Raw genomic sequence first — 26,637 nt, forward strand, 5'->3', positions numbered from 1 at the left:
ATTGCAAATAGTAGTATTTTGGTGTAAGCATGTAAGCTAATTCCCCTGCATAGCTTTCTAATGTGGTCCCAAGTGATTGCAATTAATTGGACCCAGGTTCTGGTTTTGGAATTGAGTGGATTCAGCTTTCAGCAGGCGTACAGTTAGCCCACCATAGGCACACGCACCAGTGTGAGCCCACTAGATGTGTGTTACGCACACGCCACAAGGCTGAACAATGTGCGCACACACTGGGAATTGCTGGACACACACACGCCCTTACAAAAACACACTCTCAGAGCAGACAGGGCTCGCTTCTTCTGGTTTTTCTGGAGGTATCTGCTGGGATCAGCCTTGTGACGCAGCTGTTGCCACCAGCTGGGCCGGCCGTGAAAAGGGAGAGGGGCTACAGTCGGAGCTGTGTTTGTGAATGCCTGTGCGCAGGTGCACGCAGGTGTGTGTGTGTACATGTGTTCATGTGTATGGACATAGTGTGTAAGTGTATATGTATGTGGAACGAAGTGGTACAGAAATTAATGAAGGTAGTGAGTGAAGACGGTGGTGGGGGGGAGCGGGGGTGATCTTGGGAAAAGTGAGAGTGGTAAAAGAGAGACGGGCTAACGGGAGTTGAACAGCTGCTGGGTCAGTCACTTCTCGGCTCTGCAGCACTGACCTCCATGTCACTCAACTATACAACCCTACTTCCTTATTGTTTTTATAGCAGATAAACACCAGCACGTCTGTCTCCAGACTCCCTCCTGCTTTCACTCTCAGGACGTGACTTCAGCTGTAGCTTCAGTCATTCTGCCCGGGGTCTTCCTCATGGATCTCTGTAGACACCAGTCCACACTTTGGCCATTGAGCTAGACTAGTTTCCCGGACTATGAGCCGATATCACTGATGAGTTCCCGTTGGTGCCGGGCGGTCTGTGACAGATTCTGGGCTCTGAATGGTTTGCCCGGCCTCAGTCCTCCTCCACTCATGACTCCTGGCCTGCCCTGATCTGGCCTGTTCTGGTGAGGAGAAAGAGGCATCTGCTGCCTTTTATGGCAAAGACTTGCCTCAGAGAACTTTACCAAGAACAGACAAAGCTGTGTGTGTATGCGTGTGTGTCATAGGGAAGACAGACTATGTTTCGTATGAGGGGAGTTGTGTTGGCAGAGAGGAAGTTTTCTTAATCCTTAAATAACTAATAGCTGCAGAATTTCACCTCCCCTTACCACACAAATGTCACAGACTAGAGGAGGCGTGAGCATGGAAAATGACGAAATTAGAGGCAGAGAGGCAGGAAATGGCTCAGTGAAACAGAATGTTTTTAAAAGGAAGGGGAGAAAGAAAGAGCCCTACTTGAAACTTTCACAGGAGCCCAATGGTTTTTCTGAGGGGCTTAGCCAAGGCCACGGCGAGAAGTGTTTGAGCTGACTGGTGTCTGTCGCTGAAGCTCTTTCCTCACGTAAAGCTGTTTCACATGACGGAACATGTAGAAACCACACGGACCACATGAATGTGTCTGCACTGTGCTCCTTATGAGCCGGGGAGGGGGAAGGGTGGGGAGGGGGGCGACAACGGAGTAGGAAGCAGACAGAGATAAGGAGGCATGAAAGAAATGATCAAACAAAGTCTGTGTCCACCTTTAAACCAAGATCCTTCTGATCCTGCACAATAACAGGGCAAAGGGTGAAAAGGGCCAGGAGGGGTTGCTCGACTTGGACGAGGGGCGAAGGAGGAGAAACAGGAAGTAGCCGGACATGAATAATTAGCCAGCAGTGTAATCGGTGGCGTCCTTGCTTTTTAAATGAGCCCCAAAACAAGTTCAGGTGCTGCCTCGATGAATCTCTGAACCTGAGCTCTGCCGTGCGTGCATGCGTGTGTTTGCTCGCTATGTCACCTTGGCGGATAGATGACATAATAAAGGGACACGTCGAGGAGAATCTTAAACATTGACAGAGGAAGGAGCTCTGGGCTCCGTTTCCCAGGCGCTCCTCCGTGTTGACATGCCTTCCCTTGTTTGCAGAGGTGGAAAGCAGGAGGACGCCTCCTGGAGAGGGGAATATAACTCCGACCTGACAGCCTCGCGCTCCTCAGTCCTGTCATGTTTTGAAAGTGTTTATTAGTTCCCATGGATATCAGCTGGGCTTGTGTTTATGTACCTCCTTCCTTCATTCCTTTCTCTGCCTCTCCTCACTCCTCCTGTCTCTATCCTTTCTCTCTTAAGCACTTCATCTCCTTCTTCTTCTGTCTGTTTACTGTACACGAGCCCCCCTTTGTTCCAAAAGCCAACAAGTCATCGCCGCTTCCCTGTAAAGTCCTATGTCAGTCCCAGCAGTAGCGAACCCTAAGTGAGTATGGTTTTGGCCGCAGCAGAAAAATCGTGTTTACGAGCCCTCGGTATTAGTTTTCTTAGAAACGCTCGTCCCTCTCCAGGAGCTGAGCTGCAGCCTGTTGGGAATGGAGAAAATTGGGTTGCGTAATTGTGAGGAAAAGGCAAGAAGTCAGAGCCAAGAACACACGGCTGTGCTCCTTGTGTTTAGACAGAAGGTGCGGAGAGAATAGGAATGAAACCCGGAGATGGAGTGGTCGGCGGACGGCGGAAATGAGGGTCAAGGAAAACACTATAAATTCACAGAGCAAACTGGAATCCTGTTGTCCTTAAGCAAACCCAAACAACAGCAGAGGAGCCAAGAAAGAGTGAAACCAAGACGCAGGGAGAGGCGGAGAAAGGGTTGGCAGAAGGATTGAGCCTTGAACAGAATACTGATCCATCTGGCCGTTCTAAGATTCTTAATTGCTTCGTGTTTAGATCTCGGCTAGAATCCATTTGACTTCCAAAGTCATGCGATGTAAATTAAGGAGTTGAGGGTTTGCAACACAGAGCGTTTGAAGAGTAGATTGCATTTGTCTGTAACTTGTTGTGCGATTCCAACACATCCTACTGTCCCAGACGAATCACTCCGGGAATTGAGCCTTTTTAGCCTTTGACCCCAGAATGCACTGCTTCCACTGATAGAGGCCGAGAGTGAGGGGTGTAGGAGGAGGAGGAGGAGAGGTTACGGCCCTGGAAGTGCAGGAGGAGTGCGATTTGACATCTCCGCGCTAAAACTAGCAGTGGAAGTACAAGGAGCTCAGGACAGCCGTCTGTGTGGGGCTGCAGACCTTATGGCAGGTCAGGGGTCACATTCAGGGGTCAGGTACAGCAACAGAGGGCTCTCTGTCTAGGCAAAGACCACTGAGCACCCAGTGTGTGTCCCCCCCCCCCCCCCTCAGCAGGGCCCCCGCCGCACTCCTGAAGAGCCTTAGTGACCCGGCTGTGTGTGAGAGTCATTGTGTAACACTAACAGTTCTCTGGACCTTGGAGATCTCTCGTTGTCCCGTCCTTCTACTTAATCTACATAAGGACACTCTGTCTGCGGCGGCTCGGGTGCTCTTTCCACTTCCACTGTTTTTCATGCATAGGAGATAACCTGCAGAAACGCCTCCCTCCTCTTCATCACACACAATCACGCTATAGATCCAACTTGTCCTGCTTTGAACTCAGCATTAGGTTGGTGCTTCTTGAATATCTGTGTGGATCCTGTAACCTCTAGAGACCGCCTCTACCTGGCCCATACTGTAGAGTTGGGGGGTCAAACCAGTACATTCACCGTCTTGCACTTTTGAAACGTGGCTTTATTTCCCCTTATCTCCTCCCTTGAATCCTCCCTTGACCCTTTTCGCTTTCTTTTCTCCCATGTGCATTACAGGAAGTCGAAGACGAAGCCCAATGGAAAGAAGCCTCCGGCAGAGGAGAAGAAGCAGTACCTGGAGCCGGAGTTGACGAAAATCCGAGTGGTGGACTTTGACCTGAAAGAGCTGGTGGTGCTGCCCAGAGAGATTGACCTCAACGAATGGCTCGCCAGCAACAGTGAGTAACACACACGAGCTGACTAACATGAACACAGTGGTCTCCTGCATCACGGCTGTAGTTCACACAATCTCATTACGTTACATTTACCTGTTGAGTCTTTAGATCTGTTATCCAGCCCCACAGATCTTCCACCTTTTGTCAGACTCTTATGTGTCCAGGCAGGTTTGAAACCCGCATCCTGCTGATCTTCCCGTCATGTTGAGTCTGTGCTCGCTCCTGAAGCGTGCTGCTGCTTCTTCGCCCCCTTCCCCCCCCCCCACCCCAGCGCGCCGTGTTTACCTCCGACTTTTGTTTTTCTCGAGTCGCGTTTCCAAGCCCGCCTGCTATCTGGACACGGATGTTACAGCGTTCCACCTCTGAGCCAACTCCCGGACGCGTTCCAGGCCTGGCAGAGCGACTCCAGGCTGCTCCCAAAACAACGCACGCCGCTTCTTCAAACACCGTCGCTCGCTGCCAGCCACAGCTTCTATTACCGACCCAGCATTTTTACCTGTTATTTAGATCTGTAGTTGTCATTGGGAGCATGATTTGCGTGAGTCTCTGAGTCTCTGTGAGCTCGCCGCCGCCTGACCGGTTGACAGATCTGAGCTGTTTTTATTTAGTCTCCCCGACTGTGTTTTGGTTACGTATCCAAGCCGCCCAGGTGTTCACAGGGGGGGGAAGGAGTAAAGCGACGCCTGCCTGCCTGCCTCCCTCCTCTTAAAGCAGATAAAGTCGCCGTATAAAGCAGATGGGACGTGTTTTCACTTGTAAGCACGCTTTCCCACATAGATCTGAAGTTATATGAGCCGGCTCGTTCCAACTTGTATCCACCGCTAATTGGGGTTTTCCCTTTGAACACAAACTCTGAACATTCTACAGTTTTTTCCCCAATAAATTGTCACGAGCACCGATGAAAACTGAAGAGTTGAAGGAGCCTCGCCTAACGAGATAATCTCACACACACACACACACGCCGCCCCACAACAAAGCTCTTCTCTGACGCAGGGCTTACTTGTTACTTGGTGTGTGTGAGGAGCGCAGCAGAAAGACCTGTTTCAGCGAGGCTAATTTAAGCCAAGACCAGAGCCCCCTCCCATTTAACCCTTCTTTGTCGGCGCAGACGTGCCGCTTAAGGATGTGGAGTGGAACTTGATGGATCAGTTTTGTTGCATGTGACTGAATGACTGTCGCATTGATTGCGGTGACACACACACACACACACACACACACACACAAACCGCAGTACACACTGGCGTAGGTGCGTCCTCAATCATTCCCAGTAGAATGTGACGTGACACCGCTGCTGTGTCCCGACTGTATTTTAATCAAACATTCCTGCAAGCTTGCACCTAATCACTCCTCAGTACGCTGTTGATTTATTGATCTGTCCTCAGCAGAGCTCCTCCATACACACTTAACTGTCGTGTTTTGTCCCTTTGTCTTGTCTACAGCAACAACATTCTTCAATCTTATCAACCTGCAGTACAGCACCATCTCAGAGTTCTGCACTGGTGACACCTGTCAAGCCATGACGGCCTGCAACACGTAAGTAATCTCCACCGCCTTTGGTTTATTCATCGCCCGCCCCGACAAGTCCCATTGGTTTATTTATCAGAAATCTACGCCGCATTGGTTAATTCATCAAGCGTCGCGATTCCCCGGTAAGCAGGACGCAGGAACCTGCAGAGTTCAGTCACTCAAATCTTAACGACTATCCATACAATCTGTGGTGGAATGTACAGTATGCGCCTTTTGTTTGGCTCCGGCAGCATATTGTACATTTCCTAAGGAGGCGCAGAACACAAAGTATGGAACTGTGTGTCTCCACGCCTCACATGGCGCACACACGCACACACACACGCTGCGGCCCTAAATCCCCACACCAGTTTCATCAGCACGACCACATGAAAGTGAAGCCCAGACCCAGGCCGCGAAGTTTAGGTGGAGACAGACAGAAGGGGCTCAGGGCAGACCTGGTGGGCAGACCCAGATCAAACTGTTTATTACTGTGTGTGTGTGTGTATGAGGTTGTTCTGAAGGACGGGGCGTCTCCAAAGAAATCCTGACCTTGCCCGTGATGTTTGTAGCAGCATGCCGTGGCTGTCTTCACTGAGCAGCTGCAGTCTTTCCCCACGGTGGTAATTGCCACTGTGTCTACCCGACAATAAAGCAGGGCATACCCCTGCTGTAGTTAAAGTGTGTTTAAGACGTCCATAACACCCAGCCGTACTCATGCCGTGTTAACAGAGGGGAGGCGACCAACTGTAAGTATTTATCTAACTAGTTTGCCCTGTCAGGGTGCGGCGCTTCTTCATGTGTGAGCCCTTGTGTTTGGAGAGAGAGAGAGAGAGAGAGAGAGGCTACACACTCCTCCTGTGTACACCTCAGGCTGGAAAAACCAGATTACCCACACTTTTTGAAAAACACACAAAACGCACACCACAGTACACAAGTACGTGCACACACACACACACACAATAGATACAAATATGGCAGTGACAGCGAAGGCAAACAGTGGCACACATGTTGCGAAATTACGGATTTGTCGTCAGAGTTGCAGGTTAATCTCTCTGTCAACAGTGTGTTTTTCCACCACTGTCACCTAAAGCTTCTGTTACTAGCCCACGCCCTGGGGAATGGAACTGGGCCTCCTCTGTCATGTCGTCACGCCAGAACAGCGACGATCAACATGTTTTTATCAGTGGAGCGGTAATGTCAGAATCAAAGGGACTCCTCAGCGTTGGGCTCTCGGCCCTCCGTCACTGATGCTTCTGTGTGCTGCACCTTCTCTCCCTCTGAGGCTCTGGGACGCCCCGGCGCCCCACCCTTTCCTGCCTGCGCAGGATCCTGGCACCCAGATCCCCTCTGTGGTGAAAACTCCACTGAGCCACAGTCACAGCCCCCCCCCCCCCTCGCCCCAGGCAGAGCTCAGCACTATTTTAGGAAGAAAATGTTTCCATGAGCTATGAGGGAACGGAACCATTTGGTAGCTATTTAGACCCATTTTGTATGGGTGGGAGGGTGTGTGTGTGTGTGTGTGCCTGTAGGCGAGACAGAGAGTGTGTGGTAATATGCTTCCACTGTTCACACACTTGTGAGTGAGCGACCTTATGGTGCGATTAAGTATAGATACTGTATGTGTAGTTTAGTGTCTGGGTGGGGAGGCAGGTATGAAGTCTAGTCAGTCTCTCTCCCCCACACTCACACTCACACTTACTCAGCCCAAGAGTGTGTGCTCTGGTGCTGTGGTCAGTGGGTGCCCTCATGCAGGATCAGTTATGTGGACATTCCTCAGGATTTGTAATGTCTGCCCTGCTTCCCTCTCAGTCACACAGTTTGAACACCGAGCCTCACCTGCACGACTGCATTTCATGTCTGCTTCCTCATTGACGTCTTTTTTTAGCTCACAGTAATAATCCTTAATAACCCGTCGGCAGTTTGTTTCCTCTCCGTGGTTCTCGGCCTCTCCTGATCCCGGACCGTCACAGGCATCTGCTGTTACTTCCTGCTCTATCTGTCTCAAACATGTCTGGCTTTGTGCCGCTCACGCCTCTCTGACCTCCCAGTCACTTCCCCGCAGGATTACATTTCCACTTTGACCACTCTGCTATCTGGGCCGTCCCTTTCAGCGGGAGCAGAACTGGCCAAAGCGTCCCGGGGAGTCCGTGTCCTCTGACTCCCACCGCAGCAGGGAGCTCAACCCAAACAGGAAATAAAGGGTCTGGTGCGCGAGGGTCCACCACATCTACACCGAATGAGACAAACATGATATCTGTCAAAGTAAATGTTGGAACATATGAGGCGAGGAGACTCATGTGTCTCTGGCCTGTCGTCAGTCAGGAAGTGGGCATTCGGAAAAATGTCTCATATGTCTGAACGCCATTTATCTCAGCGCTTGAATGGAAAAATTGTCTCGTCGAGTTACGGGAAATGATCGTCTGTGTATTTACCCGCAACCCACAAACACTCATAACAATTAATAAAAAGCAGGACACGATTGGGAAACATCCGGTGTCTCACTCTCTCACTGATGAGTCTGATCATGTTAAGAAATGTCCACATGACGCTAAAGTCAGGTATGTTCTCTTTTTCTCTGTCTTTTCCACAGAATATACTACTGGTATGACGAGAGGGGGAAGAAGACGAAGTGCACTGCTCCACAATACGTCGACTTCGTAATGAGTCTTTGTCAGAAACTGGTCACAGACGAGGAGATCTTTCCTACCAAATACGGTGAGTGTCTGAAACCTGCAGGCTCCCGTAGCTGAACGGTGGGGATCTGCTGCCCCCTGCTGTAAGGAAGTGTCAGTGCGGGCCAGGGTAGCGCAAGTCTCTTTGCTCGACAGTGAATATTTTCTGATCCTCTCTCTCTCTCTCCGTTTAGGCAAAGAGTTCCCTAATTCTTTTGAGTCCTTGGTGAAGAAGATCTGTCGGTATCTGTTCCACGTGCTGGCTCACCTCTACTGGGCGCACTTTAAAGAGACGGTGGCCATGGACCTGCAGGGCCACTTGAACACTCTGTACGCACATTTCATCGTTTTCGTAAGGGAATTCAACCTGGTCGACCCTAAGGAGACCTGTATCATGGACGACCTGTCCGAAATCCTCTGCACCCCGGCCCCGCCGCCGGCCCCCGCCCCGGCCCCCTCCAGCCCCACCTCGGCGCCCTCCCCCTCTTCACAAAACCACGTGACGGAGAGATGAGCAGGGGCGCTGTGGTGCAACACCGAGGCCCCCGGGGTGATAGAAGATAAGATAGAGGAGAGAAGGAAAGACAGCCTGGCCCCCTTCCTTGGCGCCAGCAGGACTTAGAGACCTTCCACTACCCTTATATTTCGCTACGACACCGACCGACCGGCCAGCCAGAAGGAAGGGGGGGGAGGGCTTTCAGGGGGTTGGGGTGGCGGGGGAGGGGTTTTGTCACGCCAGCAGGAATTGGCGTGAACGTTCCTCCCATGGGGCAAATCCCTCCCATCTTCTCTGCAGTTTAAACTAGGAACAAAAAAGTAAATGTATGTTTTCATTTTCCATTTTTTTTCCTTTTGTTTCACTTTTATTTTTTTGGAAATTTTATTCAGTTTTATTTTGTGTCGTTTCTCGTGTGGGGGGGCGGAGCTTCTGTCGACCCTCGGCCCCCCTCTGTCCTCGACCTAACATACCGTACAGGAAGGGGGCTCTGCTTTGCTTCAACCTACTTTTGTACAGTGTTGTTAATGTGTGGAGAGAAGGCGTCTCTACTGGCCCGTCAGGCTCGCCGCTCCCTCCCGTGGCGGTGGGAGGCGGCCCGCAGGGTGGACGGGCCACTACGCCGGCCAGTAGGGAGCCGTGTTACTGCCTGACTGGGCGATACTAGCCAATCACTGTTTGGGGTGTTTATCTGGGGGATGATTAAAGCGCTTCCTACTCAGGACCTGAGAGAATATGTCACTGCTGCCAGGGAGAGATACACTCTCTCTCTCTTTCATTCTCTGTCTCTCTCCCTCCTTTCACTCTCCCTGTTCACCAAACTGCTCAGATCTCCATATTGCAGCTGTTGATTGTGTATAACCATAGTCACATAATCACCTTCTTAACAGCCCTGTCCCAGAGCCCACCAGCAGAGGGCAGTAAAGACACCCAGCAGCCACAGAAACAGGGAGACAGAGAGGAGAAAATATAAAGATTGTATATTAGATATTTAATCTGATCAGAGAATCGATACTATGAGACAGACGGGTGTCCATATGTGGTTTATGGAGGATGTCTAACACCTCCTCCCCCCAAAAACTGAGCTCTTAGCTGGGGTCTGCAGAGTAGCAGCCCCTTCAACAACCACCACCCACTCCATCAGCAGCACAGGAGAAGGACAAAGACATGAGGTAATGTCTGCAGGCCCAGGGGGGATAGGGGGGGTGGGGGGGGAGAAGATGTGGAGCTGCTCTGCTGCTGCTCTGCTGCTCTGCTGCTCTGCTGCTCTGCTGCTCCTGTATTACTGAAGTCCCAAGAAATCTCATCAAACTCCCAGTTTTTTGGTTTTTGTGTCCCATAAATTAGATTTTTTTTGGCTCACCAGTGGAAAGTAGTTGAGAATAATGGTCATGGTATCAAACACATGTATAGAAATGCACAGTCAGCTTGGACTTTACTGTACAAAGAATCGCAAGCGGGTTCTGTCAGACATAGCCTCTGTCACGGAGGATTGGGTTTATAATTCATTTTTATTTATTTTAATTTTTTGCAGGGTTCTTCAGTTCTGGCTCTCATTTTTATGTATTTTAATTATTAACTAAGTTAAAAGCAATTTAATATTTTAAGCTCTGCGGATTATAATCTAATAAAACACAGAAATGCCTGCCTGCCTCAGTGTGGTTTGTGATTGTGTGTGTGTGTGTGTGTGTATAATCAAACTAGAAGAAAGAAGATTGTGTAAAGATACAACTACATACTTATTGAGGAATTGTGTGTAACAAGTATATCAGAGGCTACACCGGGACTGTTGGCCTGCTAGTAAGACAGCAGTATTATAGAAAGATTATATCTTAATCTAACCCTTAAATTGTGTCATTAATTAGTATTTGTAATTTTCATTTAATCCACAGTAAGGACATTGACTGTAGTCCAAAAAGCTGAACAGCTGTCTTACATTCCGATGTCAACAAATGAAGCCTAAAAAAGCAGTGCAGTCTTTTGTAAACAGAGAAGGTACAAACCAGATCTGCTTAAACACACACTCTCTCTACAGGCAGACCCACCCTGAGTAAATAAACCTCTACTGTGCACAGACAGGATACAAGTATGTATACAGTGTGTCTATCCCATACTGTTTGTGTGCTCAGTAGATGTACACATACAGTACAGTACACTCATATACTGTGTGTGTGTGTTGTATTGCATGACACAAGCACTTGGTTATCACTAAACTTAACATATACTCTTATAAAATTGCATATTGTCATTTAATAATCATTGAAATATAATATAATTCATTCTCATAAAATAGCTGACAGGCATGGATTACATACAGGGAGTCACCTGTTGTGCATGTTGCTCTCTCTCTCTCTCTCTCTCTCTCTCTCTCTCTCTCTCTCTCTCTCTCTCTCTCTCTCTCTCTCTCTCTCTCTCTCTCTCTCTCTCTCTCTCTCTCTCTCTCCCTCTCTCTCTCTCTCTCTCCTCTAGCTCTCCATCCTTGATCTCCGGAGTATAGTGGACTGTCGGCGCTTTCTCCCTGCCGGCCGCAAGGTGACGCCCTCTTTCAGTTTAAACTGAGCGATGCCGCCCACCTGGTCCAGTGTCTTGGCGCTGCAGCACGGCGTCGGAACCTTCATGGTGTTGCCAAACTTGGAGTAATCCACCGCGTACATGCCTTCCTCCTCGGACACGGTGGGAACGAAGCGCTGCCCCCACAGGATCTCCTCCGACACGTAGGAGGTCCTGGCCTGCGTGGTGATGCCGGTGGTCTCCACAACCCCCTCCAGAACCACGATCACCTCGATGTCGTCGTGCAGCAGCTGCGAGGCGGAGATGTCGTACAGCGGGCTCTCTTTGTCGATGCTGTGGCTGATGATGAGCGGGGACACGAGGAAGATCCCGTTGGTGCCCACCGGGTTGTCCATGTGGATGTCGATCTGGTCCAGAGGGATCACCTCGCCCTCCTCGGTGGTACTTCTCCTCACCACCTGCATCCGCACGGTGGCGCTAATGATCATGCTCTTCCTCAGGTCTCCGATGCGGACCATGAAGCAGAGCTTGTTGTTCCGCACGGAGATGACCGCATGCTTGCTGAAAATGAGCGTCTCTGCGCGCCGGTGCGCCTGCGCGGTTTTCATGAAGATGCACCCGAGCATGATGGCGTTGATCACCAGGCCGACTATGTTCTGTACTATCAGGATGATGATGGCGGACACGCACTCCTCCGTGATCATCCGACCCCCGAAGCCGATAGTCACCTGGACCTCTATGGAGAAGAGGAACGCGGAAGAGAAGGAGTGAATGGCCGTTACGCACGGGATAAAGTCGTCTCCTCTCCGGTTCAGGTCTCCGTGCGCGAAGGCAACGAGCCACCAGATCATCCCGAAGAGAAGCCAGCTGCACAGGAAGGACATGGTGAAGATGATGATCGTGTGGAGCCATTTTAGATCCACCAGAGTTGTAAAAACGTCCTGTAAGAAGCGACCTTGCTCTCGGATGTTGGTGTGCGCCACATTGCAGACGCCGTTCTTGGCGACGAACCGAGCCTTCCTCGGTTTCGCCTTGAATTTGGGTTGCTGGACATCCTCCGCCAATCGGGTCAGCAGGTAGTCCTCGGGAATGAGTCCTTTCCGGGACAACATAGCGCTCCCATACTATGCAACCTGGGCGGCTGCTTTTCCTGGATCCTTTCCCTTTCTCCCGGTGCCGGTGTTGTCGGCCTGCTTCCTGGAGCTACGTGCGCTCCTCGCGTCGCCCCCGGATCAGGTGCTCCGGAAACCTCAGAAATCCCAGGATAACATTCCTCATTTGGCAACACAGCTGCCACCGTCAGTCAGTCAGTCATGCCGGCCGACCTGGCATAGCTGCCCGTCCCGCCCTACCCCCTCTGGACCCCCACACTGTGTGTTTCCACCCCTCCACCCCTCCACCTTCACACTCGCCTCTGCCACCGGGACTCGTGATGCCCGAGTCGTTCCGAGCCGTTGACGCAGGATCACTAACGGGGCTCTGAGCTTTCTCGTTTGTTTGTCACCTTAAGGATGAGGAGGCTTCAGTGGTGCAGCGGTGTAACGTGAGATGGAGCTGAGGAGAGACGGTGTGTCCCTCTCATAGTCTGTCCCTCCCTCCCTCCCTCCCCCTCTCCCTCCCTCCCTCTGCCATGGAGGCCCTGTGCCTGCCTGTGGTGTCCCTCCTGTGATCCTGAGTGGGAATGCAGGAAGAGGAGGACCCCCTCTCGGTCTGCAGCACTGGGAAAGTGGCTGGAAGTCCTTCATACTTCATACCACATGAAGGGTTAAATATAGAGCACATTGTAATAAGCGGCCCTCTGGCTCTAGGCCCTAAATGTGCAGCGTGTGCCCAGTTTAGACTCCTCTAGGTCGCCATCATGCTCCCATGCTGCCCTGTGACATTCATACTGAGGCCCAGCAACACACGCACGCACACACACACACACACACACACACAAACACACACATACACATTCCTAAACCTGCAGCCCATCATGTGAAACCTGCAGTCCACAGATGAAGCTTGAGGTCACGAGGTCATGAGGTCACACAGAAAACACACATCTACATGATAATTTATGTTTTATTAATAAAGAAATAATACTTTTATGTACAAATATAATAAATGGTTAAAAAATAAAAAGAAATATACAGTATTTAATGGGACAATTGCACTTTGAATGTCTTCCCCTGCAGCTTCCTCCTTCCTCCTCTTCTTCCTCTGGCTGTGCTTATTTGTCTGCTCTCACGAAGGAGGCGAAGATGCTGTCCTCCTTCTCCAGCAGAGTCTGGGGCCTGTCGTACTCCAGCAGAACCCCCCTCTTCATCACAATCACTACGTCGGCATTCAGGATGGTGTGAACGCGGTGCTGAGGAAAGGAGAGGAGAACAACTTAGAAGGTCTGAGAGTCAGATGAAGCCGAGGCTCTGTGATCAGATGAGATGGGATTGGATCCGCTCTTGGAGTTTGAGCTGGAAGCGTGTGATGAGTGATTATTTGGAGACGAGGACTTGGGATCAAATCAGTCCAGCTTTTATTGGAAGGAGATGTTGGAAAGAAAATGACTGTAACCTGGAGTTGGAGCTCCCTGTCAGAAAACTCAAAGCTTTATCAATCAAATATCTCTGACAGATGAAAGAAGATAAATTCATGTCAGTCATCCCTCCTGTCCTTCTCTTCTCTCCCTCTCCCTCTCTCTCTCTCCCTCTCTCTCTTACACTCTCTCTCTTACACTCTCTCTCTCTCCCTCTCTCGCTCCGTTCGTCTGCAACTTTGCACCAATTTAAAAGAACTGCATCAGCAGGAAAGGAGGTCGGTGCACTCGGGGGGTTGGGTGGGAGATGTGTGTGTGTGGGGGGGGGGGGGGGGTTGTGCATCACTGCAAATGCTCAGCGTGAGTGTGTGTGTGTGTGTGGTGGTGAGGGGGGGCATACTCACTGCTATAGTAACTACGGTTCTGTCAGCAAAAGCGGTCATCACCACCTTCTGCAGGATGCTCTCCTGTGGGAGAGAGAGAGAGAGAGAAACAGAGAGAGGGGGTGGGGGGTTCGTTATCAGGAACTTCAGGTGTTTGGTGCAATGTCAGAAAGTTTGGAGAGTTTTCTCAGATAAAACACAGTGTATAATATTTAACATTTCTTCCATTTCTTCCTTCTTCTATCTAATTTTAAGTCTCGTCGTCTCTCTTCTTCATTATCCGGACTCTTGGACTTCACTGCTCGCCCATTAAAAGCTCTGAGCCCTCAGAGGCGGCGGTGCGGCGTTAATGTGAGCTGGAAACGTGGCTCTTGGTGAGGGATCATTCAAAGCAGTGTGTGCTGAGTGTTTGTGCATGTATGGAAGGAGCCATTTGCACACACTGACAACCCTCAGGCTCTCTTCCATTTCATCTCCACTCTCTCCATGCTCCTCCTCCTCTCCAGCCTCCTTTTGAGGTGAGTGGTTTTCTTTTCATAAATTCTCCGTCCACTTTCCTCTCTGGCTTTGCTGCTTCTTTCATCATCCTCTTTCCCTTTCACACTTTTTCCTTGTTCCCTTTCTCCTGCCAATACTCTCACACACACATGCAGAGACACACAGACACACTCACTGTGGCCATGTCTATGGATGCGGTGGCTTCATCCATGATGAGGATGCTGCTCTTCCTCACAAAAGCTCTGGCCAGACAGAAAAGTTGTCTTTGGCCCTGACTGAAGTTTTCTCCTCCCTCAGTAATTGTGGCATCTGAAAGAAAAAAAATCAGAAAAAAGATTGTTATGCACACACACACACACAGACACAGACACACACATCTCTGTTTTATTAATTAGATTGAGATTACTTCAATAGGGAAAAAAAACTTTTTAATAACAAAATAGTCCAAAAAACCTGATGACTGAAACTGAAATAAAGACTTTTCACACATTAAGGTTGAAGGTTTGAGAAGAATAAGCATTTAATTGTTTGTGGAAAGTGGGAGTTCTTGGTTGGAAGAATTGGTGCACTGCCCCCTAACGGTGTAGACGCGTCACAGCAGGCAGATTCAGGCTTCTATAAACTCCCTCATACAATAAACATGATCTCTGTCATGTCAAGTGTGTCGCTGCAGAAAACTTTCATCTTGTTATAGCGCTCTGGTTCATATAGGCCCCATTTCAGAGCTCAGGAGGTTTAGTCAGGATGGGCTCTAAAGAATGTAAGAATGTAAGGAAAGGTTATGACATTTGCTCCCTGCACTTTGTTAACTCTTTACTATGCAACTTGAGAAACCTCAGCTGAAAGAAACCAAGAACCAAGTAACACTTAAGTGAAGTTAATTGGCCATTAACTCCTGACCTCGCGATCAATAACCACACACACACACACACACACACACACACACACACACACACACACACACACACACACACACACACACACACACACACACACACACACACCACACACTGTCACAAAGTGAAAGCACGTGTTTTCCAGTTGCACCCAGGAGCAACTGAAGCGTAAATCATGTGGGATGATTGCCAGCACTATCATTCCGCTGGATCAGAGAGAAGATGAAAAGGCCTCTGGGTGATCTACAGAACGAGTCTCTGCTCTGCTCTCACTCTCTCGTGCAAGCCGGAGAGGATGAAAGAGCGCTCAGTCTCCTTTTCAGTCCATCATCAGGAGCTAAAGTAGGAAACAGCAGAGAGGACGAGGCCCTGTGTGTCAGCGTGCCACACATTCATGCGTGTGTGTGTGTGTGTAAGTGTAGCTCCGACCTGCTTGCAGCCAGAATGAGATCTGAGGGTCAGAATGCAGCCAAGGCAGCCGGTGTCCAGTGTCAGAACACCGAGACGAGCAGAACGTAATCACGCCTGTAAAACCGTTTGGGGACACACTGGGACCAGAGTGGATCCACACGGTCCTGATCTTTGAGGGACTTAAAAGATTAATGCTCACGTATTCTGATACGGCCGCTTAACTTTTGTGTGGAGAAACTCGAGCAGCCGGCCGACGCAATGATCCGGGACGGGGAGTCGACGTCTGCCTGTCATCTGCTCATCACATCATTCTGTGGTGCTGCATTCAGGACATCTGACTCACACAGCTCTTACTTTACTTTACTCCATTTTAAAGAGAACCAGTAGATGGAATTTAGATTAAAGGATTCTTGACTGCATCACATCATTGAATGCAATTTAATTAAGTTACATATGACCTCAGTGAAGTCATTGTCTTCCTAATCTCTGTACTTCCTCTCACAAGATGATTAGAATTACTTTATGGGTCTAAAATATAAAGTACCACTATAAAACAGAAGATAAAGGGGAGTTCCGGGTCAACCGTACCCCGATTGTCCACCGTGTGGCGCTGTAGCACTGGGCGAGTGGAAGAGACCGAGTGGAGGGTAGGTACTGTCCTTACTCCTCGTCTTGTCCTTGTCAATCAATATGGTTTGTTTATACCTCATTCTGTTCCGTGTAGGTGAACTTATTCTTAGACAGACAGAGGGAGGGAGAGAGAGAGGGAGGAAAGGAGGGAGAGAGGGAGGAAAGGAGGGAGGGAGAGAGGGTTGTAGTGGGAGCACGACTGTGTCAGGTGTTACTCTGTGGAAAATGGTTGACATGGCTCAGGGGTCAGGTAGGGGGGCCCATTAGCAGGATTCTGCTTGGGGCCTCAGGGGGGGAGGGCCGGGGGTTCGGTAAAACCTGAGACGAGTTGTGATGTTATGATGCAGTTTAGTTTTCAGTCTCAGCTTGCTGAGTGAAGACAGAACAACTTCAGTGTGAAGGCTACAGATTTATTACTGTGTCTCATAAAAAGTGGCAGTATTGCTCAAAAAGTTATTTATATTCAGCACAGCCTGTAGTTCTGTTACTTTCATCCATTTATAAGCCTTACTCACATATCTTGCCTTAATCGTAGCTCACACAAAAAGCAGAGAACACACACATACACACACACACACACACACACACACACACACACACACACACACACACACACACACACACACAGTTCTCACCCAGGCCTCCTGGCAGGGATTTAACCACAGGCTTCAGCTGAGCGATCTCCAGAGCTTCCCACAGCATCTCATCTGTGGCTTTCATCTCTGGATCCAGGTTGAACCTACACACACGTACGCACACACCCACTTGTATTAATCCTTAATGTAATCCTCATCTTAACTAATTTTAAGGCTGAATCAGCCTGTTAAAGCGTTCAGGCTGCTGTTCCCTCTGGATCTTTATTGCTGCTCATAGTCATGTTATGAATATTTCATTGTATTCAGAAATGACACAGCTTCCGCGAATGTCTGCTTAGCTGCTTGGCTGCCCTCCCACATGACAAAGCTTTTATGGTCCCTACTTGTGTCGTCCACAAATAAACCACTTGAGTGGAGTTTCAGAGGATTCTCTCTTATCTTCCTGGCCTCACTCACACTGTAGATACAAAGAGTCTGCTGCTCCTCATACATCTGTCTAAGTCAGATTATCAACAGCACTAAGTCTGAAGTGCTGTGAGTAAAGCGACGTGTCCTTCTACTCAAAGTGTTGGAAAGTGAAGCCAGGGGAAGTTTATTGTACCTGATGGTCCCGCTGAACAGGATGGGGTCCTGGAGGATGATGGAGAAGCGAGACCTGAGGGTCTGCAGAGGCAGCTTGGCAATGTCGATGTCATCAATCACAATCCTGCCTGTGAGATCAAATCATTAAATAGCAGCATTCAGCATTCTTCATTATTATTGGATTTAATTTAAAAATGTCCACAAATTGACTGTAACATATTCTTTTACCTTCAAACATGTCCACCATGCGAAAGAAAGCCAAGGAGAAAGAGGATTTGCCGCTTCCTGTTCTCCCACAGATCCCCACCTGTAAACAAATCAGGTCCATTACAAAGCTACAGATTATCATCATCATCATCATCATCCTCATCATGGATACTGGATCAGTCAGCATTGATTCTAAAGTGTTTCCTGGCCTGTGTGTTTCTTTACCTTCTGCCCTGGGCTGATGTGTGCGTTGACATTTTTGAGCACGGGCTTCAGCGTGGAGTCGTAACGCACGCTCAGGTTCTGGATCTTGATCTCTCCCTGCTTGGGCCAGCCGTCAGGGACCTGAGACGCACCTGTGCATGGAAACAGAAAGGAAGGAGACCTACTGTGACCACCGGCAAAAGGCCTTTCTAAGCCCTGGAGGAGATCCATGCAAAATGGTTTGTTAGGGGATATAGAGGCTATAAACTAATGAACAGATCATGAGCACAGGGGAATACTGATACTCTATTTTAGCTCATGATGATGGATGTGAGGTATGTGGTCCCACCTAAGACCACGGGGGATGAAGAAATCATGAAAATGGCAGCAGATGTGATGTGATGTGAGCTGCAGCTGCTAAACGGCTGAGAGAAGCTTTAATCTGAGGCGATACTGTGACTCACTGAGCAGACCCTCATAATTCTCCGGCTCAGTTTTCAGGAGGCCGTTGATTCTCTTGACGGAGCCAAGCTGCACTTCCATGTCTGCCAAGTTACGCACCATCCAGTTCATGTAGTTGGATACCTGAGGAGGAGGAGGAGAAGGGAGATATGTTGAGCAGATGTCATCATAAACTTAGTCACTGACACCGATACAACAACAAATAAGAGTTGTTAATGGCAAACCACACAAGATTCACATTATCGACAGGACGAGCACTTTCCAAAATGCAAACTACACTTTTAGTTACTGCGTTTGTTATATCGGTGGTGCATTCAAGGAAGCTCTGGCATCCGAGAATGGAGAGTGACCCGATCAGCCAATCAGGACAGAAGGACAAACAGTAACAAACATAGAGGAAGAAGACTGTCAGCCTATAGAGCTGCAACTCCAGTTAGCCTGGGTCACAGAAGCTACAATTTGAAGCAAAGTAGCCCAGCTATCCCATCTGTGATGTCATTCTTCGACACTATCCTGACAATAGTGGAGCTCAGATCAAATTGAGAGAGAGTTGAGATCTTTGGTTTCCAGCTCGAAACAACAAAGTTTTATAAACAGCACAATAAAATAAAAAGCAGAACGTGTGAAAGATGTAACCATGCAAAAATCAATTATGGCTGCAATAATTGCAATAATCTATAAAAGACAGATGGACACACACACACACGCACACACGCACACACGCACACACACACACACACACACCATGAGTGCGTACGTCAGGCCGAGTCCCACCAGGCCGGGCGACAGCTGGTTGTAGAGGGAGTTGGAAATGGAGGCTACAGCCGCTATCAGCACCACACAGGCGCCGATGTACTCCTGATGAGACAGAAGCATCAATGAGAACATCGCCGCAGGAAGAGAACCAAGCAGCGAGCACATCAAATAAAACGACGGCAGCTTTAATGGCTCTGTTTACACACACACAAAAGGACAATAAAGGAAACGCTCTCACTCATCCAGCTGTGTGTCTCTGTTTGTTTCTAAGAACGTTCATCTGAAGCAGTGTAATGACTCAATATGAGACAGCAGAGATGTTTGGCTTCATTCATTTAAAACCTTAATGTCCCTATAATGCATTTGTAGAGCTTTGGTGTGCAGAACAGAATGTAAATGTGACTTTCAACAATAAACCTTCTACCTTTTAAGCCTCAAGTGTGTGTGTGTGTGTGTGTGTGTGATGCTTTTTACCATGCGGACCTCCAGCCACCGATTGGCTGCAGTGAGGAAGAGAGAAGCGATGTTGTTGGCGTCGGTGTACTGCAGTAACCTCTGTCTGAACCGGGGCTCGTACCTGCAGCAGGACACAGATCACAGTCACGTGAGGATCAGAAGGTCAATAAGCTGCAGGAGGATGAATCTACTTTAAACTTGATGAAGACAGTGTAATTGTGATTCTCTAGATTCCCTTCTAAACCTGAAACTCAAAGCTTCCGTTCCTACCTGAAGGCCCTGATGGTGGTGAGACCTTCCACTGTCTCAGAGAAGTGGGACAGTAAAGGAAGCTGTGTGCTGTCCTCCAACTGCTGCAGGTCCCTGACCAGGAGACAGAAGATGGAGGAGAGAAGAGAAGATCAACTGAAGCTAAATGATCCAATATGTCTGAGGAATCACAAAGAGTGAATGCAATCATCGGATTCAAATGAAGGTTGTAGGCATTTTGCGAAAGGCTTCTTCTGCACCAATACCGCCTGAGCAAAGTGATCATGTGACGTAGATGAGATGTAGTAATTGTCACACAAACAAAGATGTCATTAAGTGCTGAAAGCTGGTAAAAGATGGAGCCTTTGTGGTGCTTTGAGGTACTGAGAGAAGGAGAAGCAGCAGCCACAGTGAGCTGATTCACTCGGGGGCTCTTTGCAGTTGGGAGGAGTGAAGCTCTGACAGTCCTCAAGAGAACCCACAACCTTTTTCCATGCTGCCCTGTACAGAAACACTTAAGCCATAATTGCGGCTCAGGCCTACAAGCGCGACATGACTCTGCACGACACGACACAGCAGGGGATTCAAAGCCAAATGGGAAAACGAAGGCGCCGCTCTGTTCTGTCAGACTCACCTGGAGGCCACGCGGAAGTATTTCTGGATGAAGTAACACGCCACGGCCAGGGGAAAGAGAGCGAAGAGGAAGACGGGGGTCACGTAGGAGATGACGCCCAGGGCGGAGACGCACAGCAGCGTGGAGCGGCTCAGGCACTCCAGAGTGGTGGGGATGTGCTGGTCGATGGTGTTGGTGTCTGTGGAGAATCTGTTGAGGATGCTGCCGAGTGGCGTCGTCTCAAACAGCCTGCAGGGTTAGGAGTTATAAGTTATTAAGACTGAAACTTGTGCGATGCTGATGGTACAAAATGAGGAAGGAAGTTTTTGTGGTTCGGCTCAAAAGTCCTGCCTTTAAAATTCCAACTGATCTGAACTTTTTCTTTGATTGATTTAAGGATCATTAAAGTTAATAGTTAATAGTTAGTTCAAACATATTTTGGAGATCCAGAGGCATCTGTAGTTCATTCACCTGTGTATGTATGTGTGTGTACATATGTGTGTGTATGTGTGTGCGTGAGGGATGTCTGATGTGTTTGTGTGTGAGGAAAGCAGATGGCACTTTGGGTAATGGGGTGAAACACGGTGCTTTACCACATTCTCTATCTTAAATGACCCAACACACACACACACACACAACCCTATGCACATCTATACTATCAGCAAACAGCACGAGGCAGAGCTGCAGCACACACACACACACACACACACACAGACACACACACACACACACACACACACATACACACACACACCCACACACACACACACACACACACACACATACACACACACACCCACACACACACACACACACACACACACACACACACACATTGTACCTCATTGGAGCCAGGATGATCTTGTTGAGCAGGTTGTGGTGCAGCTCCTTGGCCACTTTGAGGCCGGTCCACTCCACAGCCACAGAGGTGGCCAAACACAGGACGATGCCCAGGAGACACAACACGGTGAACAGAGACAAGTACCAGGAGTGACTGAAGCCACAGTCCTGCAGAGAAGCATCAGGTGTTAGTGTCAGAGGGTGTGTGTGTGTGCATGTGTGTGTGTGGGCCCTGTCAGCACACACGCTTACTCTTCATTTCTAAGCCTAATTAAACTCTGAGCCCGGTTAAAAAGTAGCCACCTAATGAGACACACACACATCGACTGACCTCTCCTGCATCAATCCTCTTTGCTTTTCTGCTCAATTTACCTTCCTCACTCCTGACTGTGATTGATTGACTCTGTCCCTCCTGTCGCCTCTGTGCGTCTCAGTCTATCACAGTAAAGGTCGCACAGAGTTTAACGGGTAAAACATTTCACATTCACTCTCAGTTTTTGCAGGAATGGCACTTAGTTTTCATTATATTGTTTTCTCTCACACTCCAAACTCACCTGTGTGATATGAGACAAGATGTGCTTCAGGTTAATCTAATTAAAATGGCAGATATTGATAGAAACAGAGCTCCAATTACTCATTACACAGACTAATCACCACTTAAAGCCCCAATCAGCTATTTATTTATTTATTTGTTTGCTTATTTATCTATTCTTGGAAGATTTGAACATTCAAGTTGTTGTGGAGGCCATGTGATCCTATTTCTGTCTTGATTTGCCCATAACAACGCTCCTGATTGCCTTTCAAACAAACAGTCAAGTGATTTTCTGTCCACTCTGGTTCTGTAGAGTCACACAGCGGCCTGCAGGGTGTGAAGTGGCAGCACTGGGCCAAACTTGTGTGTTTGAACAGAACACCTCTGGGCGACCACCGGTTTAGATTGGATGACACACCGAAGCTCCGCAAATTTATCTTTCGGACGGTGTGTTTGTGTAAGAAGTGTTGGAGAGAGAGAGAGAGAGAGAGAGAGGGAGAGAGATGAGTGGGTTTGTGTGTGTTCCACAGGACTCAGTACACTTCAGCAGCTGCACTCAACCCGAGCCGTCTCTCTCTTTAGCCTCTGCACGACTGTGTGAAATGCGACCTGGCATTTCACTTCACAGGACGCACACACACACCTCAAGTACACACACGCGCACCCACACAGACCTATTGATAATAAAGCTGCTTTATCAGGCCTGGAACATGCTAATCTGCTAACAGCTGCCGTGACCCTAATGTGTGAAGTAACATTCACCGTTATTTATAATGTGTTAATGTGTGTGTGTGTGTGTGTCCGTGCTTTTCTCCGCTGGCTCTGAGCTGGTGTGCGTGTGTGGCCGAGGCCATGCAGCAGAACAAGAGGGTAAAACTGAGGTCAGCAGTTAGAGAAGCAGTCAGTGACATAGGACACACACACACACACACACACACACACACACACACACTCCTATGTCTCGTTAAAGGAGAGAGATCAGCGCTGCGACCAAAATAAGTGTGTGAGGTGTGAGTGAATGCAGATCTGTGTGAGGAACACATTTACAGTGACGTGTCATATCTGAAATAGGATCAGAGTTTATTTCAGCTCATATCGATCCCTCGGTTATTTTGAGGATTCCTGCAGATGTTTCTCCTGCCTTCATCTGCACATTTTGCACATTTGCATCTGTGTCAGTGAGCAGATGGAGCAGAGATGCTGTCAGTGAACGCACCATCTGGAGCTTATAGCCCTCTTATAGTCACTGTGTTTTCTTATATGTCAGCTCTCATAAAGAATGATTAGATTTCATCATCATCATCATCATCATCACTTTGGCCTGACTGTGTTTTTGTGTGCAGTCAACCAATTAGAACGGAGCAGGAGGCAGATGTGTTTTCACTCAGTGTGCACAGCAGATTTATGTTTTTTTTTACACATTTAAGTCCTGCAAAGGTTTCCTACATATAGGATAAAACAAATCTCTCACCTGAACTATGGTGCAGTTCCTCGCCGTGGCCTCCATCTTGGCTGCAATGACGCGCGACGTCCAGTGGGCCAGCCAGTAGTCGATGGCAACCATGAAGGAATGTTTGAGGAGTTGTGACAGGAGGAGCAGGCAGAGCAGGAGGAGGCCGGCAGAGGACAGGTACTTCCCGCAGGAGCGCCAGGGTATGGTGGCGCGCTGACGCATCACCTGGGACAGGTTGTCATCTTCATCGCTGTCTGTCGACTCCTCTGGAAGAAAGTCAGAGGCCAGATGGGTTTGATGTCGGGTAAATGGGAGATCTGATTGATGCCGAGTTAGTGAATACTTGTATAACTGAACTCTCTGAATCTGCTCTGCTCTGCTCTGCTTTGACTGCATCAGAAGCTAAATATACTCCTTCTTCCTCCGACTCTCCTTTCTACAGAATTCATTCTCTTCCACATTCCGACCCTCAGTCTTCCTCTTCTTCCTCTGCCTTTTTCTGCCATGCCCGTCTGACATTATAAAATAATACAGCACATTACAGAAAGAGAGAATCTATCAGCAGTGCATCTTCATACATACTCTACGGCACCATCAAGCAGGAAGATGCTCATTCCCATGAATTGTGGGGTTTGTCAGGGGGGAGCAGAGAAGCAATGACACAGCGACTCAGGGTGACTTGGGAACTTGTGTTAACGACTTCCCACCTCCTTCCCACATTGTGTTATTATATCACATCCCATCATGCAGCGACGTTTGCAGCGTATCGGCCGCTTGTGGGAGTTTGGGAGTGTCGGAAACACAAACTAGATGAAGAGAGAAAGTGGGAGAAGATGATGGGAGAGGGGGAAAAAAGAAAGGATGACAAAATACTGCAATTGACAGATTCATGCTGGCAAAGTCCGAAGCAGGTATTCAGGAGCAGGAGCGACAAAGGAGTGTTACGAAACAAAAGTGAGAGAAAGACAAATGGATGGCAGATTCCAGCACGAGAAGCCGACACAGCTGCAGCGTTATGATGCCACAGACTCAAACCAGTCACTTTGTCAAACCATGCTTAGTGGTCACACCTTCTCGATCGAATATGAGAGCAAGACTTGCTGCTGGAGCCATCGAAGAAATCCACCCAGGGGTGCCATCAGCACATGGGAGACAACACAGAATACAGATAAAGAGCACAGCTGCTGCACCTCTGCAGCCTCCGCTACAGTCACACAGAGACACAGGATCAAATACAGCAGGGAGGCTGGGGAGAAAAGGTCACGTCCTTCTGTAGAGACACCAGGTGCCTGATCCACAGTGACGGGCCTGGGCTGTTTATGCCCTCACAATGTTTTTATACAGGGAAGAGCTAATGCTGCAGGCAAATACACAACACAGCCTAAATATTCTAGACATTTGAATCATAAATGCATTAAAAAGGAGAGAGAGGAAGAAAGAAATGATCACTCTGAGGATCTCATGTTGTTTGGAACCAAACTGGACTGTTATGGAACATTTCATGATTTTTTTGCTTGTGGACTTAACAAGAACAAAGGAAGCAAACATCGCACACTCCTTCATTCGGCTTGAAGGACTAATTGCCTCCTCTGTGATCGGCTCCAAATATATAATCATGCTGGTAATGGCTGTGTGATTGCTCACCTTCCTCGTCCTCTTCGGTCCTGACGGCCTCTCTGGAGTACATGGCCCTCCGCAGGTTTTTCCTCTCCAGATCTGTCATGCTCTCTGCCACCGTCTCCTGCAGGAGACACGAAGAAGGAAAGCTGTTACATGTTTAAATTCACCTAATGATGATTTTGATTGAATTATCTCTATATTTTTGAAGTTATTTAAGATGATCATCAGTCACCTTCTCAAACTCCTGGTCCTGTCTGTTCATCAGTGTCTTCCACTGTTCAAAGAGTTCAGGCTCAGAGTTCTGGATGTCCTTCAGAGTTCCTTCAGTCTGGATGGTGCCATCTTTCATGGCAATGATCTGATTTGACACACACACACACACACACAGCAGAGGGAGCAAATGCAAACTTTACTCTTCGAGGCTGAAATGCAATCCATTACTGCAGACTCCTCACGTCCTCTACAATCACTTAGCAATAAACTGTCTGCATCCCAAATGAGACATCTGTGTTTCTGCACCATGAATAAAATAACAGCAGCATAAAGGCTCCTGTGTCAGGTCTGAACTCTGCCTCTGCAAGAAGAGTAAAACCCAGAGCAGCTGGCAGCAGATAATACATGCAAATCTCTCTTTCTCATACACACACACACACAGTTACCCAGTCTGCATGTGGCAGGTATTGAAGCTTGTGTGTGACCAGCACCACCGTCCTCTTCTCCTCTCCCAGCAGCTTCAGGATGCCGTCCTGCATCAAATGGTCACTCAGGTGGATGTCTAAGGCAGAGAATGGATCATCCTGAAGAAGAGAGACAGGAAAAGATGATCAATGAAAACCTGAACATTGTTGTATTGTATTTTATTATTGTATTCATGTGTAATGACAACAAACCACATGTGTTGATTTTCTCATGCGGTTCAATGGAACTACTGACATGTGTGTAAACATACTTATCACATTTGTTCAATAAATAGAAATTCGCAGAGACAGAACCAATCAAATGTAATTATGGGTGCAAACGTGTGCATGGATCTGTGTGTGAGTGTGTTGCCTCACCAGAAACACCACATTGGTTTGCTGGTACAGGGCTCTGGCTACGCTGATCCGCTGTTTCTGTCCACCTGACAGGATGATGCCCTGATCCACAAGACACAGTGCCATGGATGACATCATTTGTATTTATAAAGGAAGGTGATAAGGGGTCAGCCCAGGTCACTACTCAACCACACTAACACCACAATAAATCAAGCCACAGCGTGACCTTTGGCTGGATGTGGAGGATTTCAAACAAAACAATATAAAGGTTGTGATACTGACCCGCTCCCCTATCTCAGTCTGGTCCCCTTGTGGCAGGATATCAATGTCGGGCTGAAGCGAGCAGGCCTCAATGACAGTTTTATATCTGCGTGGCACACACACACACACACGCACACACACACACACAAACACAGAGACGTGATTTAGATGCCTGACTGGAAACTATGGCACCGTCGTATTGGTCAACAGGCTGAGCGATACATCAACTTGATTCATTCCTAGTAGAATCTAACAGGTCAGCCTGGGACTTTGTGTTGTCTGTGCGTCTCAGGTTATTGGCAGCTGTTTGTATGAAAGTCAAAAGCCGTATAAATCCCAGAAAATCCCTCTCTCTCTAGGCAAAAGGTTGAATCAGC

At 48.5% G+C, this 26,637-nt stretch overlaps 3 protein-coding genes across 6 annotated transcripts in view; 1 reads left to right on the forward strand and 2 right to left on the reverse strand.

The window, feature by feature from the left end:
* The window catches only part of mob2a (MOB kinase activator 2a), a 51,318-nt gene extending 41,704 nt beyond the window's left edge, over nt 1–9,614 (forward strand). For all 4 annotated transcript variants that reach the window (XM_076140042.1, XM_076140035.1, XM_076140027.1 and 1 more), the window contains exons 2-5: nt 3,720–3,880; nt 5,317–5,410; nt 7,974–8,098; nt 8,250–9,614. In XM_076140042.1, the coding sequence (XP_075996157.1) occupies nt 3,720–3,880; nt 5,317–5,410; nt 7,974–8,098; nt 8,250–8,569 (700 nt within the window). In that variant the 3' untranslated portion in view covers nt 8,570–9,614. The remainder of the gene's footprint in view (nt 1–3,719; nt 3,881–5,316; nt 5,411–7,973; nt 8,099–8,249) is intronic.
* Nucleotides 9,615–11,016: 1,402 nt separating this feature from the next.
* Nucleotides 11,017–12,339, reverse strand: kcnj11 (potassium inwardly rectifying channel subfamily J member 11). The gene has a single exon (XM_076137501.1). The coding sequence runs from the start codon at nt 12,172–12,174 to the stop codon at nt 11,017–11,019; it is 1,158 nt and encodes a 385-aa protein (XP_075993616.1). The 5' UTR covers nt 12,175–12,339.
* An 826-nt stretch (nt 12,340–13,165) lies between these two features.
* The window catches only part of abcc8 (ATP-binding cassette, sub-family C (CFTR/MRP), member 8), a 39,237-nt gene continuing 25,765 nt past the window's right edge, over nt 13,166–26,637 (reverse strand). Inside the window, exons 20-38 of the mRNA XM_076140054.1 lie at nt 26,282–26,366; nt 26,021–26,101; nt 25,625–25,762; nt 25,198–25,323; nt 24,990–25,086; nt 23,364–23,611; nt 21,362–21,528; nt 20,542–20,769; nt 19,929–20,021; nt 19,677–19,779; nt 19,191–19,304; nt 18,449–18,569; nt 18,006–18,136; nt 17,802–17,880; nt 17,593–17,701; nt 17,031–17,134; nt 14,634–14,767; nt 13,982–14,044; nt 13,166–13,412 (exon numbers count right to left, since the gene is read on the reverse strand). Coding sequence (XP_075996169.1) covers nt 13,275–13,412; nt 13,982–14,044; nt 14,634–14,767; nt 17,031–17,134; nt 17,593–17,701; nt 17,802–17,880; nt 18,006–18,136; nt 18,449–18,569; nt 19,191–19,304; nt 19,677–19,779; nt 19,929–20,021; nt 20,542–20,769; nt 21,362–21,528; nt 23,364–23,611; nt 24,990–25,086; nt 25,198–25,323; nt 25,625–25,762; nt 26,021–26,101; nt 26,282–26,366 — 2,359 coding nt within the window. The 3' untranslated portion in view covers nt 13,166–13,274. The remainder of the gene's footprint in view (nt 13,413–13,981; nt 14,045–14,633; nt 14,768–17,030; nt 17,135–17,592; nt 17,702–17,801; nt 17,881–18,005; nt 18,137–18,448; nt 18,570–19,190; nt 19,305–19,676; nt 19,780–19,928; nt 20,022–20,541; nt 20,770–21,361; nt 21,529–23,363; nt 23,612–24,989; nt 25,087–25,197; nt 25,324–25,624; nt 25,763–26,020; nt 26,102–26,281; nt 26,367–26,637) is intronic.

The sequence above is a fragment of the Genypterus blacodes genome, unplaced genomic scaffold (assembly GCF_046128005.1).
Source record: "Genypterus blacodes isolate CSIRO-AG114 ecotype Tasmania unplaced genomic scaffold, CSIRO-AGI_Gbla_v1 ptg000015l_1, whole genome shotgun sequence".
NCBI classification, from domain to species: domain Eukaryota; kingdom Metazoa; phylum Chordata; class Actinopteri; order Ophidiiformes; family Ophidiidae; genus Genypterus; species Genypterus blacodes.